Genomic DNA, 21568 nt, shown 5'->3' with positions numbered 1-21568 from the left:
AAAAAAGAAAAATCAAGTTGGGAGCGGGTGAAGACGAACCGGTTTGGGACACTTGAGCACACTTATATCTTATATTAATATTTACATTCTCCACAAAGAATTTCCATGACAATTCATTTGATTCAGATCCAAATTCTGATTCCAATTCAAATTAAGTAATGCATCATTAACATCAATTTGTGTTGGCCAATCACACAAGCAAGTTTTACACAGCAATTTCTAGGAGATTAAATATTTCATAGCTCAAAATAACTAGAAAAATGTAACAAATAGTGCTGGCAAAATGTAGCAAGAAGGACGGGGCCGAGAACTGTGGAAACGGGCCGAGTCGAGGAGCTACAATACTTTATATTTATTTATATGGGGGTATGTGGCAAGCAGGGCGGGGCGGAAAACCATGGATAACAGAGCGAGGTTACCTGCGTATCTACTCAAGTCTCATGGAGGAGCTCCGGAAGGATAAAAGGAGGAGTGACAAGAGTAAAGGATGAGAGAGGACCAGGCCTGGAATTTATGTTGTTGATTTGTTTTAGTTTATGCGGCAGTCGTCCATGAGGGGCTGTCGGTTTACTTTTATTTAGAACTTGTGTATGTTTATTTTGTGCTTACGTTGAGAGTTCGTCGGATCCTGCCTCCTTCTTCCCTAAACTTGAACTTTGTTACAATCTGCAAAGTTACAAAACAAAAATATTACTCCAAAGGGAGATATTGTCTATATCAGTAAGCAAGCACTGTTTCTGAGCAACACACTATGGTCGCTCATTGGCCATTTTCTGTCCTATTGCTGAACTACAGGTACGTAAACACACGCATATATCCAGAAACAAGCATGCACACATCCAAGATCGAGTCTGATGCCTGTCTGTCTATCATGGGCCAAGAACAGATGAGCCCCAGGCGGCGTGCGCACACACACACACACACACATACCCGTGTGCGCGCACACACAGAGCTCCAGCATCAGCCAGCCTTAAGGAATAACGGTCTCTGCAGATAGAGATAAAGGTTTCAACTTTCAGGTTAAAAGTGACTTTTTCCACAGATAAAAGCAGCAATGGCAATCTGTTCTCTTCGTAAACTGTCTCTCTCTCTCATTTCTCACTCTCTTTCTCCCACGCTCAATCTTTTTTTTTCCGTGACTTTATCCAATGCTGCATACGAGGCTGGATCAGACAGTTAACGCTGCTCTTTGCTTTATTTCATATCTACTTCTCAAAGAAAGATTAGCAGTTGTTGAGCTGTTCCACTTTGCTGTCATGATGGAAAATGAACGAAAAGGAAAATGTGAATGAGAAATTCACAGGCAACAACAATACAAACCAAAAGCTCAAGAGAAATGAAAGACAGCTGTTTGGGGTTTTTGAAGCTCAAAACATTGAGATTGAATCAATGTCTTCTGAAATTGCCCCTCAGGAACTAGGAATCACAGAAGAATACTCACATATTTTGTTGAAACCATATGTTTGGGCGGGACATTCTGTACTGAAGGGCTCATCCCATTTCTTTTTAGATTGCCAATAGTCTTTAGTTTGTCACAGCCTGTCACAACCACACGCAACACGTAAGGACTATAAAAGCAAGGAGGACACTAAAGAATAAACTACCTACTTCAATCACAAACACAACCAAAGTATTTTTCCCCTCTTGATATTGCTAGTCAGAAAAAGGTAGTAAAATTTAGAGAGACAATATTGTTTTTGACAATAAGTTGAATTTTGGACAATATAAGCATATATTCTTATCTTGTGACATAAATGCATTAAAGTTGCTCCCACGTTGAACACTAACAATAATTATTTTTGTTTTTGATTACATAATTATGGTAATATAAAGATGTTATAGTAAGATATGCCACTCTGGAAGTTGTGGTGCCTGATTAAATGTGTCCCAGGTGTCTTTTATATATATATATTAGAGCCAGACCGATATTATCGGCCAACCGATATTAGGCATTTTCCATAATATCGGTATCGGCAGTCATAATGGCCGATAAATGAATATTTAAAAAATAAAATAAAAACGGATGAAACACACTTCAATCATCTCTCCTTGGCCTGATATATTGTAGGGCTGTCAACTTTAGTCGTTTAGTCGACTAATCGGTCGATGCCGTCGTGGTCGACTGACATTCTTATTGGTCGACCAGTTGCATTTTTTTTTTTTTTTTTACCAATAGAAGGAATTTTTCAATGACTTACTCCTTGATATTTATTCATTTATAAGCATTTATTTATTACTGTATTCTAAATATAATTAGCCTATGTTTTGTCCCCAACTTTAAAATGCTTTACAGTTTTTCTCAATTGCTTTGGCACATTTTTCGAAACAGTCTTAACATTCTCTAAACTGTGAGTGCAAATGTCACAACTGTTTGCAGGAACTTCAAAACTTTATAGCATGTCTGCAAAATGTAGTTACTCACCCAAAACATTTAATTCATGCTTCAAAACCTAGTTATTTTGTCAATGATTTGGCCAAGGCCACCAAAATCTAAAGTATTTTTGTCATTGTGTGAGCCACACTGGTCAAAATGTTTAGTTGTTTTTTCACCACAACAGTCAACCATGAAAATGAAGGGTTTATTGTAAACAAATCTCATATTTGTTGAGAAAAGTCAATAGTATGTAGAAAAAAAGAGAAAAAAAATCTATGAACATTTGTATTTTTACAGTGTTTATTTTTGTACTTCATGTGTATATACACAATACAAGTGTATTTACTGACTGTACATGTAAAGTAACTGAGTAACAAAATTTCACTTTACATTTCATATTTGTGTATTACCACAAATACACAAACAATAAATAACATTCATGGAAAAAAAAAAAAGAAACAAATTATTCTTGGTGGACATCTTGTCGCACACGTTGGTCAGGCCAAAGATTTTCATCAACATCACATCTGATGTTACCATTGCCACACACCATGGAAAAAATCTCCTTGAATGCCGCACCCATCCCCTGCAATGGTCAGATTTATGACATGATCCACAAGTGTGGCTCTGATTTCATCAGAGACTCTAACTCTTCTATTTCCACCTCTTCCTCGATTATTTCTTCCTCTACCACCACCACGTATTCTTACACGCCTTCCAATTGCTCTTCCATGAGCATGTTGCTGCAGTTCAGGGTTGTGAATGTCCTCCATTCTATATATATATATATATATATATATATATATATATTCTCTCTATATATATATACTCTCTCTCTCTCTCTCTCTCTCTCTCTCTCTCTCTCTATATATATATATATATATATATATATATATATATATATATATATACTCCCAAAGTTGATTGGTTAAATGGTTGATTCATATTAGAGGTAATTTGCAATTAGATTGCGAATGCAATTAGAAGTCATGTGCCAATTTAGCAAACATTACAAACAATGTCAATCTCAGATATATTTTAGAATATACATTCATGTATGCTAATTATGATAATTGAATAGATCGTTTTGAATGTGATGGCTTACACAATAAAAAATGTCTGAGAAGTTCTGAAGTGTTTGACAGTGTAAGTGAGAATCGAGTCATCAGTTTTGATCAACAAGCCATATACAATTATTTGTTGTCCAAACTGCAGACAGTTGTATGTACTCTTTGCACACATGTGCCAAAACATTTGCAATTTTCTCAAATCAATAAGAAATTCCAATCTGATGTGAACAAGAAGCGAATTGTTCAGAGATATGAACTTAATGTTTTGGGAAATAAAAAAAACATTTGAGAACTGAGCCAAAGCAATTGAGAAAAACTGTAATTTAGGCTATTTTTGTAACTGCGCCACAGTTTAGCGCACACACATAATACACTCGGGAACCGCACCTGTGGCTGACTGCGCTGCTGCTCGCGCTCGGTAAGGGATGCTGTATTCATTCAGTTAGAACGCTGCTTGTTTTGGCTTTAGTCGACAAAATGTCCAGGAAATCTAAATATTTTGTCTGGCTGCATTTTAAAACAAAGACGACAAGACTGTGGAGGGAGGCGATCGCGTTGCCATTATGAGCGCACAAGTCGCGCGTCTATATTTAAAATCGAACTTGAGCGCGCAAAAGACGTGAGCAGCCTTTTAACGGCTATATATCATGCTGACTCAATAGATTGTGTTTTCTTAATGTTTTCGTTTTTATTTGTACACTTGACGCATTTGAAAATAGCCTAAATAATGCAACAAAACGAAAATAAACCTATACGCGGTCCTACAGCCTATTATAGTATTGTTTTTAAGTTATTTGGGGTTTTTTGAGTGTTGTTTAAAACGCCTTGATCGTCAGGACTACAGTTAACCCATAGCTTTGAAAGTAAAGAAGAATATAAAGCCTGTATAAACGAGAGCTTTTGTTGGGATTTTTCATTATGTGGAAGATAGCAGTTATATTTTTTGCAGCGTGTGGTGTGGTCAGGTGCGCGATTGGGACTGTAGACCTAGGACAGAGCTCTTCACTTTTTGCAGTTAAAAATCACTTAATTTTCAAAGAATTGTATTATTATTATAGTTTTATTTATTTGTGATGTTTTTTCGTTGTTGTTTTATAAATGCTCAATGAAAATTGTTTAAAAAATGTTTAATCGAAACATCACGTTTTTTTTTTTTTTTTTTTTTTTTTTTAGTCGACTAATCGTTGAGCAGGACTCGACTTTGGTCGACTAAGGATTTCTTTGGTTGAATACAGCCCTAATATATTGAAAATGTATGTTTTACAATTTGCAGTATGATGTTATCTATTGCTAAATTATGGCTCATCATAGACTAGCTAACCACAAAGCTAGCTAATGCCACTATCATCAGTGGAAGACCGCTAACGTTAACATTAATGAGCTTGGAAACCACAATGAACTTTTTCTGCCTAAATAAAGTAATGATTACTGTATTTATAACTAGCATATCTCTAGTTACAGTCCCTGCATTGTAAAATGTAAGTTATACTTGCGAGGAGTGAACATTTAGACATAGAGAAAAAGTATCAAACGTATCTTGTGCAGAAAAGTTAGCTTTTCTTTTACACGTGTGTGAAATCCAACAATATTTAATAAAAAAATAAAAATATCGGCCGATATATCGGAATATCGGATTTTAAAACCCAAAAATATTTGTATCGTATCGGCCTTCAAAATCCTTTATCGGTCGGGCTCTAATATATATATATATATATATATTATTCAGTCAGCACACCATTGCAGCTTTTGGTTAGTAGGCTACATAACAGACCAAACAGAACACAGTTTAGAAATGGTTTACAGCTCAAATGCTCAAAATCAAATGAATGAATGCAAAGTCATTACAAAATGATAAGAACTTATGATGATATTGTCCAAAATGCTACAATTACAAATCTTTTGAAGTGCACTGTATTAAATAGGTAACTATGGAATATTAACAACATTGTCATGTGAAAAAGACAAACACTCACTCATCGTCGTTGCGCAGAATTTGATTGTATATTGTATGTGTATATGGGGTGATAAAATATTGTACAGCCACTGAATTTTTTTAAACTATTATAACACACACACACACACACACACACAAAATGATACCAAAGAGTATTGAACTAGCTTAACAAGCTATATGTCCTTGGCCAACAAATTTCAACAGGTATTTTTGCAGTGCATGGCTACACTGACTGACCAGCACTAAATCAGCACCTACTAGCATAGAATTTAGTGTGGTACAGTCCATGATCACATGAACCATTATGTTCACATCTGTTTCACACACAATATATTAAATGCTATATATACACACCGCTTTACACATATAGCCATTATCACGTGTGTGCTTGAGTGTGTTGTGAAGAAGGGAGCATGTGTACCTGCGTGTAAAAATGTGTGTGTAAAAAAGGCCTCCCTTTGCGTCGCAGCATGTTGTTTTCACATCTCTATAATTGGATGAGAAACGGAGGATCGTCTTGCGTTTGTGTGAGAATTACGTGCTCTTTCCTCGCTTTATTGAAGTCCTAATGCCCGAGTCTGCGGCACAGCAGCATGCGGTATGATCAGCTCACCCTGATCCAGACATCAGATGACTATCACTGTGGCATTTGTACACAGAGGTTCTCTGTCGCTTTCGTTTGGGTATTCAGAGTCTCTAAATGCTACAGGCTTATTTTCACACCACATGCCGCACACAAACACAAACGGTGGTCCTTTGAGCTCCAGATTGGTATTAAAAAAAAAAACGCATGATTCAGACAATGACTTTGATGCTGCTTGGAAATAAAAGAAATGTCGTCTAATGTCAATCCGCCTCCTCCCTGTCCCTGCTATGAAAATGTTAGAAAGTTAGCAAAAATTGCTCAATTTCCTGTTAGCAAAAAAGTTTTTAAAGAATTCGATAATAGAAGGGTGACTTTGTGATGCATTAAATTACTGTGCGAATTCCGTCTATTTCTATTCCGTCACAGAGAATAGAAATAAGACTGATGGTTGAAGCTGTGACACAGGGAGTATACTGAGAGTTTATTGTGCTCTTGGTGATCTGGGTTCGAGTTCACCCTGGCAGTCTTGTTCCCTTCTCTGCAGCTATATCTTAAAAAAAAAAAAAGAAGAAAAAGAAAAAACAGTTTTTCTTTTAAACCCTAATTGAGCTTGACTGTGATATACTGTAGTGTACATGTTTGAGAGCAGGATTACAGCTAATCAGGTCAATTATTAAGGTCTACTCCTGTTTTTCTATTCATATTGTTTATTTTTGTAGCAGTTATTAATGTTTAAAAATCAGGCGTTTCTTCAATTATGGACACAATTATCTCCAAGGGGTTGATTTTTACTAAAACCAACAAAAACTGATGAAATTTTTTCTTTTCGGTTATACTGTATTAAGGTCACATTAAAAACTTTTACCAAGCCTCCATACTTTATTTTTGCTTTTTTTTTTTTTTAATGATTTGTAATGTTTTTACCTCGTACCTGATCTGTATGTAAATCTTAAAGTACGAAAATCACTAAAACACAAAATGTTGCATGTTTTAAAACTATGATAACCTGAACAAAAAGTGAAAAATCAATGTAAATTTAATTTGTGAGCATACTATTTTTATTCTGTATCATTTCCAATTAAGCTGCAATATTGTCAAATGAATGAAATATTATGTAATTGTGTGTATTTATAAATGTATTTTAAAACATGTATTTTTTTTATCACAATTGTGCTACCTTAGCAATTCATTTTCTGAAGAGAGGTTTGAGGGGCGCAGGCCTATAAAAACTGAGATATGACTTGCTACAAACTCTTAAATACCTCTAGCACTCTCCTGAGGGAAATGTTGAACATGGGCACGTAGGAGACGTCAGCTTGACTGTGAAATGTTTTGCAGTCCATTGTTTTCCGGCAGCATCTCCATCTAATTGTCTTGTCCCATTAGGCCGTGACCAGGGTTTGGCAGAGGAAGACAGGCTCCCTTGGCAGATGCCTGCCATTTGTCTGAATGCCCTTGATCGACTCGTGACAGATGTCAAGGATTCCGTTGAGCGGGTATTTTCTGTCACATGACCTCTGTTCGGCGTGTCAGGATAACGTGGCGTAGTGGCTCTCGTACGCACCCGTATGGATGCACACACACTTCTGCATCCATCAGTTCCCTGCTATTACCTCTGACAGGCCTCACCTGCCCAGACTGCATGACCCATGAAAATTCAACCTGGCAGATGAGTGTTTGAATGGTAATGCACAACTCTGATTGATACTGATAGGAGGCGTGGATGTATCGGCGTGTGTGTGTGTGTCAGGGTACGTGTTTAGTAATTAGGGATTTGCAAACTTAACTTTTTCCAAAGTTGTTGGAAAGTGCTCAAAGTACACAGGCACACTATAAAAACAGTCGTACACTATAAGACTGAAACGCTCCTATAAGTGAAAAAAAAACAAACAAACAAAAAACTATTAAAGCTCTAATATCAGTTTCCCCTTGCATAAATATAATGCGTTATTTTTTTATCAAATAAATTTAGCCTTGGTGGGTATAATAGTCTTTTTTCCAAATCCTTAAAAATTAAACCACTGTTTTCACTAATAAATATAATTAATATAATATGTTATATATTTTTAATTCCTCCCACTTTAATTAATTTTCATGAATTTATAAGGATTTATTCTGTAATAATACTTCATATTATTGAATAATAATGATTTATAATAACAATAAAAGCAAATTTGTGTGAAAAACATAAATAATCAGAGATATGTTGTAATTGACACATCTAGGCTGTGATTATTAAAGTACACAACAACTAGACAAAAACAAAACTGAGACACTGAGTCTTTAAAAGTGTATATGGAGATTTAGCATTTGGAATAATCATAGACAAGAGATCAAATAAGCCATATGTGAAGAATAGCAGATCTCACATAGAGCAGGAAGGATTTGATCTTATCTTTACATTGATGCAATAAATGTAGCCATTTAAGAGACATCCAAAAATACACACAGCTAGGGGACTACATTTGTCTTTCACGCATCTCCTCCTCCATGAAGGCAGATGTGTGTCTAATAAAACCAACCCTACCGCTGACAGAGCGCAAAGAGACAAGCTGATTAAAAGACACACACAAACACGTTTAGAGAAAATGGCGCCTATGATGAGTTTGTCCAGCCTGAAGCTCACTTCCTTCCCTGGCATTTCTCACAATTCCTCTATCAACAGCCCTGTTACTGTCCCTTTTTCAACCCAGATGGCGTCACCATGGTGACCAAACATCCCCAGCAACACAACCTCTCATCTGGAACATCAAACACACCATTGTCAACTTTGAGAAGGAAGAGAAAGTGAGAAAGTGTTGAATGCTTCCTTTAAGGAACACAGGCAGTTTAAAAACTCAAAAGAGGTAGTCACGAAAAATCCTGTTGTTTGTGGAAGAGAGATAAGACAGATATTGTGAGTCAGAAATGACGAGAGTGTACACAGTCAAGTCTTATTCGCCGAGTCTGCAGGGCATGTGTGGAACCCATGCTTGGGCCAGCATTACACACATGGAAACTACACATGGAAGAGTAGTCGTGGATTTGTTATTTGGAATTAAAGCGTGGAAAGCGCAGTGGTGAACAGCGTGTAGGTGGAGATGTGATATTTGCAGAGGGTATGAATACCATTTAGGCCGGCTGGTCGACTTCACCACGGGGGACATCCCATCTCTGTACAGGCTCTTGGTCTTGCTGAAGTTCACAATGTTGAAAATCACCCTCTGAAACAATAAAAAAAAACAGATATTTCTGTGAGATGGAACCAAGGTTATTTTTTTATATATGAAAATGCGCACAGCGGTGGAAAAAAACCTACAAAAATGAGAGTTGACATGCTTTTTGAAACTGAAAAACAAAACAAACTATAAATGTGCACTTCAAAACAATATTAAAATGGACTTACAGTAACAGAAATTGAGTTTAGTTTTTGTTGTATGTGACATTTAGGGACAGTTAAATTGTTTAGATCACTATAAAGAAACAAATACATGTTAAAATAAATACATACATAAATAAAGTGGCTTACAGCAAATAAAAAAAAACATGAAATTGATTCTCACCGAGTTGCCAATGCAAACGATCTCAAACAAAACAAACCTTAATTATATGTATTACATTCTATGCCATGAACTTTGCAAATTTTTTTTTGGGTAAATCCAACAGGTCATTCTCCAGGGAAGGGCTTGGATCCAGTCCATTCTGCTGAATAATAAATACCCCAGAGATGCCATAGTGACGGTAGATACAATTCTGTGGTAATCATAGCAGCAGTCTGACCTTTATAGCACATTAAAAATATCCGCAAATACTGTGTGTTATGAATTTGATAAATAAAACATCGAAATTGAACTTTGATGGCACTAAGTATTTTGCAGCTTCTGATAGATTGTTGTGTGTCACCATAGGCAGATGGAACAATTTGTGGTGCTTTGTAATCATATTGACAACATACAAACAAAAAAAAAAAGTTTATGAACCATTAAAACTAACAGCAAAGATCAGAAATACTCAATCGGGCTTCTCTTCAAGAAACCTCACAGTGAGTTTCAAAATTAGCAGCGCAAATGGGAAGTGCTGTACGAGACACCAAACGTGTTAAAAGAATCTTGCAGGATCTCGCTGACTACGTAATGCGAAGATTGTGTGAACTTATAACACATGCGAGACAATTGAGGCAAAACTGTAGAAGGATGTGAGTTTCTCAACATTTCCACCAACATATGGAACTGCACAAAACACAAAACACTGTCTGCAACTGTAGTTTAAAAAGAAACACAACACTGCAGGAAGTGAAGATCAGGCTGTTTAGAGGTGAAGAGACGCAGGGTTTGTTGGACCTAGAGAACACTCGAGCTGCATCCTACCCATAGTGTATACAGATATAGAGGTATGTCCCAAATCAAATTAGTATTCCAAAAGGGTAATATTTTCAGTGGGTACTTGGGCTAATATTACCCATAACCCCTTGCACTAAGAGAGGAACAGTTTGTGACAGTTTGCATCAATATTTTTATGCACTGAAAATGAATAGGAATGGGAGACCAAAGCTAAAAAAACAACAACAAAAAAAACATACAAATTAAGTAATAATATTTATTTTAGATAATGCTAATGTAGTTGTAGTCATTAACAAAATAATTCATACTATTCATAATAATAATTAAAGCACAATTATGACCAATACCAATTTGCTTAAGCCATGATTCTATAATTGACACAACCTCAAATCAAAAAAAAAGTTTTCCCACTGGTAGAGGTACATATCTTTTACAGATATCATACATTACTTCTACTGTGCAGTAGAAGCAAATGATTTGGAGTCTGGTGTCTGGTTTAAGGCCTATTACCTACAGTTAAGGGTGCTCTATTGTCACATCCCTCTTTTTACCCATTTGACGCAAGTGTGGTGCAGGGTAGTGAAGACCTGGGGTCACTGCAGCATGATTGGGACACTTTGAGGGCAGGTGGATTCTTCTTCGAACCCTTTTTTCTAACATATAATGGGAGAATGAAGTTTATGAAATATGAAGTGTATAAACAGTAAAGACAAAGCTAATAATGACATGCCCAAACTGTAAATGTGATAAATCATATCAAATTCCCAATTAAGCCCAGGTGATGGAAGTCAACAGTGTGCAAACGAAATCCAATTACAATCATTCTCTCCTTTTCTCAGTGCCCGCTTTCTCCACCACCCCCCCATCTATCCATCCCGCTGTTCCCCTCCCATCAGTGGCTGCAGTCACAGAAGATGGGGGATTGTGGTCGGCCTGAATCAGCCAGGGCTAAAATGACATTTAACTGATGTTCAGACGCGAGGTAGCTGCTGGAACGGGTAGATAAGACCATTGCTGCTGGCATTTCAATTACACTTTTACTGCCCTACACATCTGTTGCCAGCCTACTTTCAGTCTTTTTTTTTCCCCACAGGCAAATACATCCTCATTCCACTACCTTTACATCACGCCACTCTTTCTTCTTCTTTTTTTTACACCACAAAATTCAGATTGTCTGCTTTGGCAGGTGGTTTCTGGGTCTAGACTGGAATGTATTGCTGGGGTTTGTCTGACTTGATGGTGGGACAAGGTAGGGTCAGTTCTCTCTCCTACAGTGGTTCTCTGGGTCATACGACAGCAGGGGAAAACATAATGCTAAATGCAGCTAACAAAATAAATAGGCATATGAAATTTTAAATAGGAGTAGAAAACAAATGGAAAAGGATTGGGATATTTGCATGCCAGACTCAAACACACTTTGGGCCCTATTTTAACTATCTAAGCACATGGTCTAATACGCAGGGCACAAGTGGCATAATCCACTTTTGCTAGTTTAACAAAAGGAAAAATGGTCTGGGCGCGTGGCGCATGGTCTAAAAAGGTTGTTCCCATTCTCTTAATGAGTAGGGTGTGGGTGTGTTTTGGGCATAATGTGAAATAAACCAACCAGGGTCTCATCTCCCATTCCCTTCAAAAGTCAGTTGCACTCGCGCCATGGCGGATTCGCTATTTACATGGTGGAAAATGCAAATGGACAGACCGAACGCATCTCCAGAGCGCAAACGGATCTGCTTGTGTGCGAGGTTAAAGCGTGCAAGCAGATTCCGGCTAATTTTGACAAGCCAGATTCCACCATATCTTTATGTACACTCACCTAAAGAATAATTAGGAACACCTGTTCAATTTCTCATTAATGCAATTATCTAAATCAACCAATCACATGGCAGTTGCTTCAATGTATTTAGGGGTGTGGTCCTGGTCAAGACAATCTCCTGTTCTCCAAAACAGAATGGGAAAGAAAGGTGATTTAAGCACTTTTGAGCGTGGCATGGTTGTTGGTGCCAGACGGGCCGGTCTGAGTATTTCACAATCTGCTCAGTTACTGGGATTTTCACACACAACCATATATAGGGTTTACAAAGAATGGTGTGAAAAGGGAAAAAAACATCCAGTATGCAGCAGTCCTGTGGGCGAAAATGCCTTGTTGATGTTAGAGGTCAGAGCAGAATAGGTCGACTGATTCAAGCTGATAGAAGAGCAACTTTGACTGAAATAATCACTCGTTACAACCGAGGTATGCAGCAAAGCATTTGTGAAGCCACAACATGCAAAACCTTGAGGCGGATGGGCCTCAACAGCAGAAGACCCACTGGGTACCACTCATCTTCACTACAAATAGGAAAAAGAGGCTATAATTTGCAAGAGCTCAACAAAATTGGACCGTTGAAGACTGGAAAAATGTTGCCTGGTCTGATGAGTCTCGATTTCTGTTGAGACATTCAGATGGTAGAGTCAGAATTTGGCGTAAACAGAATGAGAACATGGATCCATCATGCCTTGTTACCACTGTGCAGGCTGGTGGTGGTGGTGTAATGGTGTGGGAGATGTTTTCTTGGCACACTTTAGGCCCCTTAGTGCCATTTGGGCATTGTTGAAATGTCACGGCCTACCTGAGCATTGTTTCTGACCATGTCCATCCCTTTATGGCCACCATGTACCCATCCTCTGATGGCCATTTCCTGCAGGATAATGCACCATGTCACAAAGCTCGAATCATTCCAAATTGGTTTCTTGAACAAGACAATGAGTTCGCTGTACTAAAATGGCCCCCACAGTCACCAGATCTCAATCCAATAGAGCATCTTTGGGATAGGGTGGAACGGGAGCTTCATGCACTGGATGTGCATCCCACAAATCTCCAAATCTCTATTGTCTTGCAGATTATCTTAAGATTCTGCTATGAAAAACAATCCATTACAACATGCGAAAACAATTGGGCTAGCAAATATTCTACAATAATATTGCAATAGCAAAATAATCGTTATTAATCTTCATCAATGTTTAACATTGACTTCATCAAAGTCAATGTTTCTCAAGGGTTGTTATTATTCTTTTAATCAATGTTTTCATTTTCTTGCTTTAACTTGGCCCCTGAACCTCTAGACATCTAGAAAACATTTAATGCTCAACATGTATACTCAAATTAATATTATTAAGTCTTACAAAGGTATTTTACTACCTACTACTTTACTAGTCAGTATGTGGAACTTTGGCAGCAATTTTGTTGGAATATAAAAGTACCAGTATGAGGCCATGAACCACATTTTAGCAGTTATTATACAAAAATATTTACCTATTGAATTTACTATTGATTGACCAACCAAACTCAAATATTATAAGCCATATAATAAGCGTCATGACGGATAAGTATTACAAATTTCAATCACACCAAACATACACAGTCTAACATTAACTTAAATAACATTTTGAGGGTGTTTTCCCATGAGGCTCATGCAAAGAGGGGCGTCATTTTCAGACAAGCCTAGCACAACAAAGCTGAGTGCTGCTGTGAAGTTTAAAGTTGACTCCTTTAGTTGACATTGTCAGAAATGATTTGTATCATTCTTACCTCTTCACTACTTGTATTCACAGTACCATGAGAAGCTTCCCTCTCTATGTCATTATTTCCTACGGCATCATCACAGTCAACAGGGGAGTTACTCAGAAGAAGGGAGGGGTGTTGGTTAAATTGGACACATCTCATCTCAGGCTCATTAAGAGCTTTATGGAAGAAAAAAAGAGAAAAAAATGCACACATACATACTGTAAGTCACTGGTGGGCTCCCTTGCGTTAGTTAAGCCAATGTATCTACACTAAGGAGTAATTTGGAGTTGGTTCCCAAAGCAGCACAGCTCAGTGCAGAGCTGGTCATGGAGGAACTATGAGAACGGTAAATTTAATTACTGATAGAGAGACAGGAACACATTACCATCCAGCCTGCCTGAGATGTCATTTCCATCAGGCATGTCAAGTCCTTTCAGTGCTTTCTACACTGACACATATTCACACTCACCTGGAGTCTTGTGTCACAGAGCCTGACTTTTGACTTAAAATGTGGTGCACTCTGAAGGTTATTCTGGCAATTTCTCTCACTAAGACAGGAAGAAACCACCTCATCAACACATAAATGTTGTTCACTGAGGACAAAAAAAAAAATTAACTACATCAATGTGGAGCACCTTTTTTATTTTATAATTTTATATTTATATCACAAATATATATCTACATTACAAATAAATTACTATTAACATTCTAAATACATATTTGAATACTAATTTATTTTAATTATTTAAACATAAGCATAAAAATTGCTTAAAATGTAGGAGTCAGTAATTGTTTTTATTAAGATTTTTTCAAATATATTTACCAAGGATGCATTTAATTGATAAAAAGAGACAGTAAAAGACTTTTACAGAGTTACAAAAGATTGCAAAATATTATACATTAAATAAAATCTGTTGTTTTGAATTTTCTATTAAAAGAATCCTCAAAAAAGGATCAAGGTTTCCAGGAAAATATTAAGCAGCACATTCAACATTCATAACTATAAGAAATGTTTCTTGAGCACCAAATCAACATATTAAACTGACTTATGACAGTGCATGTGACACTGAATACTGAAGTAATGGCTGCTGTTCCATCACATGTAGAAGAAGAGAGAAATGTTAGAAGAATACATACTATGCTAATAATACAGCATGTTAGTGAAACCATTGCACAAAAACAATGTTTGTTTTCATTTATGTTCTCTGCTACTTTTGTTATATAGCTATTGGCTGCATAGGTTTAGTAAAAATCTCATTAAAAACTGATTCTGGGATTAAAGAAGAATCCTCTTATTTCCGAGTCTCAAACTAACACACACACACACACACACACACACACATGCTCTAGAGGTTCAGTTCTCCTGCAACTTAACAACAAGATGCTCTGAGTTGCACAGGTGAACTAATGATTAACACTGTTAAGAGACAGAGAAAAAGAATCTAAAAGAAAAGCGAATGAGGAAAAGGGCTGCCAAGAATCACCGACCTACCCAGTGTTCCTGACCAGAAATAGCTGGATGTCAAACAGTGTTTCGGGGCAAACGGTGTCTTTTGATACTGATCGATCTGCAGAGCCCTGCTCTAGGGAAAACACTGCTGAAATATTTAAGAGAATTGTCTAAATGGAGGGAGACATAAATAATGTACTTTGCCCTCTGTAAGTCATGTTCTTACTAAGAAAGTTCAATGTAGATATATTAGCTTAATGACACTGAATAATGCAGCATGCAGTGGGTCATATAAAAGTACATAGTCACTCTGACAGGGGTTAAATATACAGTGCAGTGAGCCACATACAAAGGTGTTTAACTGTCTGTTCAATGAATAATATATTGCAAAATACAAGTGTTTTTTAAATATGTACTTTTAAAAAGTACATCTGGAATTTAATTATGAAGGTTAAAATGTAATTTTGCTAAATAGGTCTCAATTTCATCATGCAATTTTGAGAGAATTATGGAAATATAACCTTGCTTTGAATGTCACCAGTATATGTACATAGTGCCGCCAATCGATAAAAAATTTTTTACGAATTAATCACACATTTTTCTGTCATTAATCGCAATTAATCGCACCTAACATTAATGTTTTTAATATATCTCTTATATTGTATTCATTTTAATCTCCAAATGAATGCACAAACAACATAAAGACAGTTATTTTAAACATTTGATCAAATGGGTAATCTTTATGAAAGCTACACAAGTTATTCAGTCAAGAGCATCAAGAGTGATTTTCTGTCTTTTGTTCTTTGATTCAGAATAATCACTGACAGCAGCAGCAGCCTAATTAGGCTACTGTCACTTTAAGATCTGAAGCACATGAATCTGATACTGTATCTGAAACATATCCTCACGACTCTTGACTTTACGGTGGTTTAAGACTTTATTTAACTTATTCAAGACTGTGCTTACGAGTTTACTGGACAAAGCAGGCATTCTGGCATACTTTTGTTATTGTCCATTCAAGTGTGAAAGAGAACTGTGTACGCGAGTGTGTGTCTGTCACACAGACAGGATTCACAAACAGCACGTCAGTATTTGGTTACTGTTTTCTGTGTGCTTGAATAGTTTGATAGTACTTGAATGACTGACAGCGTGATTATAAAATATTTGTATTTTTAAATATATATACTGTATATAACATAATATATGTGATATAGGGCTGGGTATTGAGACAAATTTCACAATTCGATTCGATTTCGATTCACAAGCTTGCAATTTCGATTCGATTTCGATTACGATTCGATTCGATTCAATATCGATTATTTTGGATATCAGTTACAATAAATGGCAATTTTTCTCAAGGGAATCAGATCTCTTAAATGCTGTAAACTATGGTCTATATACTGTATATAGTCTAGTTGTAGCCTACTAGGCTTTATTAGCCTAATATGAAGCTAATAATTAACTGTTTTGTAGCTATACAAACACTTAAATTACACTTTTATTTATTTTTATAATAAGAAGATTATATGAAATATAAACATTTAAATGGTGACTGTCATAAAAAACTTGCCATATTTATTCAAATATGCATTAAATATTGAAGAACACTAACGAGTGTGGACTAACGAGTTTATGTGGGTTTTCTGAGGTAAATATGACGATACATGACATTGATTACAAGCTGTTTAACTGTCGTCTTTCCACGGTTGAAACGCAGATTCAGATAAGTTGTACTCTATCTTCTAACACGCTTTCAGATGCTCATTCATGTTTATTTGGCGCTGTGACTGGTATTATTAAGCCGGAAGAGAGATCAGCGCTGCTGCTTCTCTGGAGCTGCGCCAGAGCGATCTCACGCCACAGCGCCAAAACGGCAAAACGCTATTTATGTTTTTGAATTTCTAAAGAAAATGGACGTAATTTGAAAATTGAGACTTTGTTTCATATCAATAGTAACAAAGGACAAAGATTATTGCGATTTGTTGGATGCGCACAGCCGCGATAAAATCTCTCATTCATTCAAATGAAACAGGATGACTAATCGATTCTTGAGATTTAAGAATCGATATCGGTTTGTAAAAATGAGAATCGATTAATATCGAGAAATCGATATTTATTACCCAGCCCTAATGTGATAATACAGATTGCATCAATAGACCCGACCCAAATCGACCCGAATCACTCCTTACCCGGACTCGACGAGCATATTTTTTTTCTTTAAAGTAAAACCCGACCCGAGACAGAACTGGTAAAATTAGTCCCAAGTACTTGATTTTATTGCCCGCCAGATGAATACAAGTTATTTGTTCGGCTTTCAATTGTGACCAGTGGATTTGAAAAATAAATTTGATAGTTCAATAAAAAATTACATCGATAGCCTAACAAATTATGAATTGTCTGCAATGCTATTCACCTCATCCCCTTAACAAAAAGAAAACAAAGAAAACAAACAAAGAAAAGCCCTGCATGACCCCCCACAGCGTAATGAAGCGAGTGGCTTTACGTGATGGATCTCATTGTTAGTGAATAAATGGATTTCTGTGTGTGGGGTTACAAACGTTTCTCAAAAATCAGCAGTCCATTGCACGAAGAAGTCCAGATTCAGAGAGAACTTAGAAAAAATCAGATAACGTTTTCCTAGAATTGCTTTAAATAATAAAATTGTTAAAGGTGCCATATCTATTTTTTAGCGGCCTCTATCTGTGATGTTTCAGATTGCAACCAATTTTTTACAAGAGTGCTCGTGCTCAAACACAAGAGCGAGCACTCATGGTACCGGCCACACTGAGACTTTCAACACACTAGAGAAAGCATCACACTACATGCTGGAAAATCATGTAAACTCCCACTGCAACATTACAATAACAGGCTATAATAGACCCGAGGTCAATAATACCGAACACGGCTAGCGTCCGAGGAACCCTGTGAAGTTTTGGAACCGAACACTCTCAGTCTCGGGACGGACCTTGGGTTTTCGGATCCAAGTGGACCAGTGGAGACCTCAAAATGACTTGAGAACTGCTCTGAACTATTGTAAAGGGTTTGGTGCAACTGGGCACAGGACCTTTAGAAACAAGCTAACAAGGCATATGTCTGACTTCAAAGCTCTGCTATGAAAAAAAAAAACTAATCTGATTTAGCACAAACACATTCTAGAGAAGAGAAATTTCACATACTCGCAAGCTGCGAGCATGTTGAGCTGCAATTTAATGTCAGCTTTTAATTTCCTTCTAAAAAAAGGGTTGTATTCAATAACTGTGATATCAGATAACAGAAAACTCCGGCAGGCATTTCTGAAGCAGCAGGCATGTAGACCTTTTGTTTGGTTCAGGCATTCAGAGCCTTTTGTGCAGGATTATTTAATTCTACTGGAAAACCAGGAAGTGGGCGCTTTTACCATATTCAGTGAAAAGGCAATCGCAATCTACTGCTCCATTGTGTGGCAGCAACATGTGATTGTAACATGTTTAATTAGGTCTCTCCATCGCCTTTGACTGACGGTCCAGCAAAACACAGACGACACAATGCAAAAGGTCACAGTCACTCACACAATGATGCTTGGAGAGCTTTAAAAGCATTCCATTAACCTACTGATGGCTCCGTGCACATCTATGAGTAAAAGACCTTTGTATACATGTTTATAATACTTAACCCTATCCCGGTGGCTCATGTGGCCCGAGTCACGCTATTGTGTATGCAAAAAAAAAAAAAAAAAATCAATGTTCTTGGTTTGTCTTCGTCAACTTACATTTCCCATAATGAAATGAAGTCACGATGCATTTTAATCCATGGATCTCTCAGGGAGTATATGTTTTTTTACATCCTTTCTAACCTTATTGCATTAGATCATTTTGATGTCTCATGGATCACGACATTCTGACATGACTTAAAGGGATAGGTCACCAAAAAAAAAAAAAAAAAAAAAAAAACCTCACCCTAATATTATTCCCAAGCCAAGGCTACTTGGCCCTGAACCGAACCGCAAAACTGAACTGAAGTGCCACAATCTCTCACTCAGGATCAGACAAATACAGGAACAAAATGGAATAGTGTTGCCATACAAAAAAAAACCTCCCCTATAAAAATACTCTCTGTTGGTCTCTCTCTCTCTCGTTCACACGGGGTCTTCCGTCAAGTAAGTGGCAACAGAGAGGTGGAATTGTCAAAAGTGATGGATGACTATCAACCTTCTGCTCCCCCTCTTCAGTCCTCTGAGATTTACAGAGCTGCTGACTACCAGGCATGAAAACCAATCTCTTTCTCCATTTCTATCCTTTCCTATATCTCACCAGCACTCTCTCCATGTCTTCCTCTTCCCTTCTATCTATCCATCTAACTCTATTATCTTAAGCCATTTCTTTCACCTCTGACAAGATTTGGAGAACGCCGTCTATCTATGCAACCAATCAGCTCACGACGCTGCCGGGTAGTGCGGCGGAATGCAGGTGACAAGCCCGTTTCAGACGAGGACATAAATTGCCCCGGTCTATGACAACCGTTCCGCCTCCAGTCCTCTCCTCCCAACAGCATGAGGAACGCAATGTGCGTGCACGTCTAAATGTCGTAATTATAACATCACAAAGGGTGGCACCGTAGGCTAATTGTGCTCTCAAAATAGTAATGGCTTTATTATCACAACTATTTTGGTGAGTGTAATGATCGTTAGGAGGCATTATGTTAATGCAATTAAGCGCTAGCATTATTGTTCCAGACCTCTCTAATTGGGGGGGGGGGGATCTCAGAGGACCCCCGGTTCAAATATTCTCAATGATACATTTACCCTATGATGAAAATGCGGAGAATGAAGAGTTTAAAGATGGATATGCTTACAATAAAAACAAGCAATAAATAATAAACAATATAAACAGAGATATAACCAAAGTCCTGTTCCGTCTTGCAACAAGGATGGCCTCCCATTTTTGGCTCCAAGTACTCCAAAATATTCATTTCGACTGAAGCTAGTGATCCTTTTTGAATGATTCATTAAAAGTATCAGCTCATAAGATTCATTTGTTCATGAATCTGATATATTATTTACAGAGTTTGTTATACACGCATAATCTGCAATGACAGAAAAATGGATCAATTGTATTCTGTTCTACACTACCATTGAAAAATTTGGAGGCAGTTTTTTTTCTTCTTAAAAAAGGACACATTAAATTAATCAAAAGTGACATTTATAATTTTATAAAAGAATTATATTTCAAATAAATGGTGTTCTTTAGAAATTTTAGAGCTTTTTGTTTTAATACTAAGCAGGACAGTTATCAACATTGATAATAATAAGAAATATTTATTGAGCATATTAGAATGATTTCTGAACGATCATTTGACAGTGAAGACTGGAGTAATGACGCTGAAAAAAAATCTTCTCTAAATTACATTTTAAGATTAAAAAAAGAAAACAGTTAGTTTAAATATGGTTCCTCCAACAGTTGTAAATTCCTCCAAACAGACGTGTCACATGCTGTGATGATATGCTAATTGTATTCAAATTGCCATCCAATCGACTGAAGTGAGCCTGTGGGAGTAACCTCAGACTTTAGAAGAGCTGGGCGAGAGAAATGGTTTTTGGCAGGGGATGCCCTTTTGCTGCACATTTGAGACCATTTGTCTGGTTTGTCTTGTGATGGTTAATATGAAGATTTGGGTTAAACCTTAAGTGCTTGTTGAAGATCAGCACAAAAGGTCAATTTCTCCATCTAAAAGCCATGGAGAGGCCTTTACTGTGACCTCTCCCCATGATCTCTCGCCTTTCTGCCATCGCACAGGCATGTGGTCTACCCCGGGTTAATCAGATATGTTCATGTTTTCCATTCATATTTCATGGCTCATCAAATTCAAATGAATTCCGCTGAAAATAATGCAACTTTCCATGGAGGTGTAATGTTGTTGTGCTGGAGCCTTGTTAGATTTCTTTTTTAATTTATTTATTTGTGTTTGCTTTTCTATTTTTACGCCACAGGACGAGACGGGCGTGATTACCAACATGCCAGCAGCACAATGAGCAAATTTAGACCGGAGTGAGAACACCATCACAAAAGGCTCTGTACAAACACACACATTTTAAGGGAAATACACACTTGGGTTCGGATGTCAAAGCAAACTGCTTTTTGAAGTTATTTTTAGCTTCTCTCTTACTGCGTCCACTTCTCTGTCAGTGGAGCAGTCCATTGGGGCAGCACTGCTCAGACAGAAAGAGAGATGGAAGGAGAGAGAGGGAAAAAAACAGAAAGAGAGGGAGAGAAATGGATGAAAAAAAAAACGGACT

At 37.2% G+C, this 21568-nt stretch overlaps 1 protein-coding gene across 1 annotated transcript in view; it reads right to left on the bottom strand.

The window, feature by feature from the left end:
- Window positions 1-21568, bottom strand: part of agbl4 (AGBL carboxypeptidase 4) — a 328580-nt gene that overhangs the window by 204582 nt on the left and 102430 nt on the right. The window contains exon 4 of the mRNA XM_089119770.1: window positions 9093-9187. Within this exon, the coding sequence (XP_088975896.1) occupies window positions 9093-9187 (95 nt within the window). The remainder of the gene's footprint in view (window positions 1-9092; window positions 9188-21568) is intronic.

This window comes from Pimephales promelas, chromosome 14 (genome assembly GCF_988280905.1).
Source record: "Pimephales promelas chromosome 14, fPimPro1.hap1.1, whole genome shotgun sequence".
In the NCBI taxonomy this organism is placed as follows: Eukaryota; Metazoa; Chordata; class Actinopteri; order Cypriniformes; family Leuciscidae; genus Pimephales; species Pimephales promelas.
This window is presented reverse-complemented; position numbering and strand designations above follow the sequence as displayed.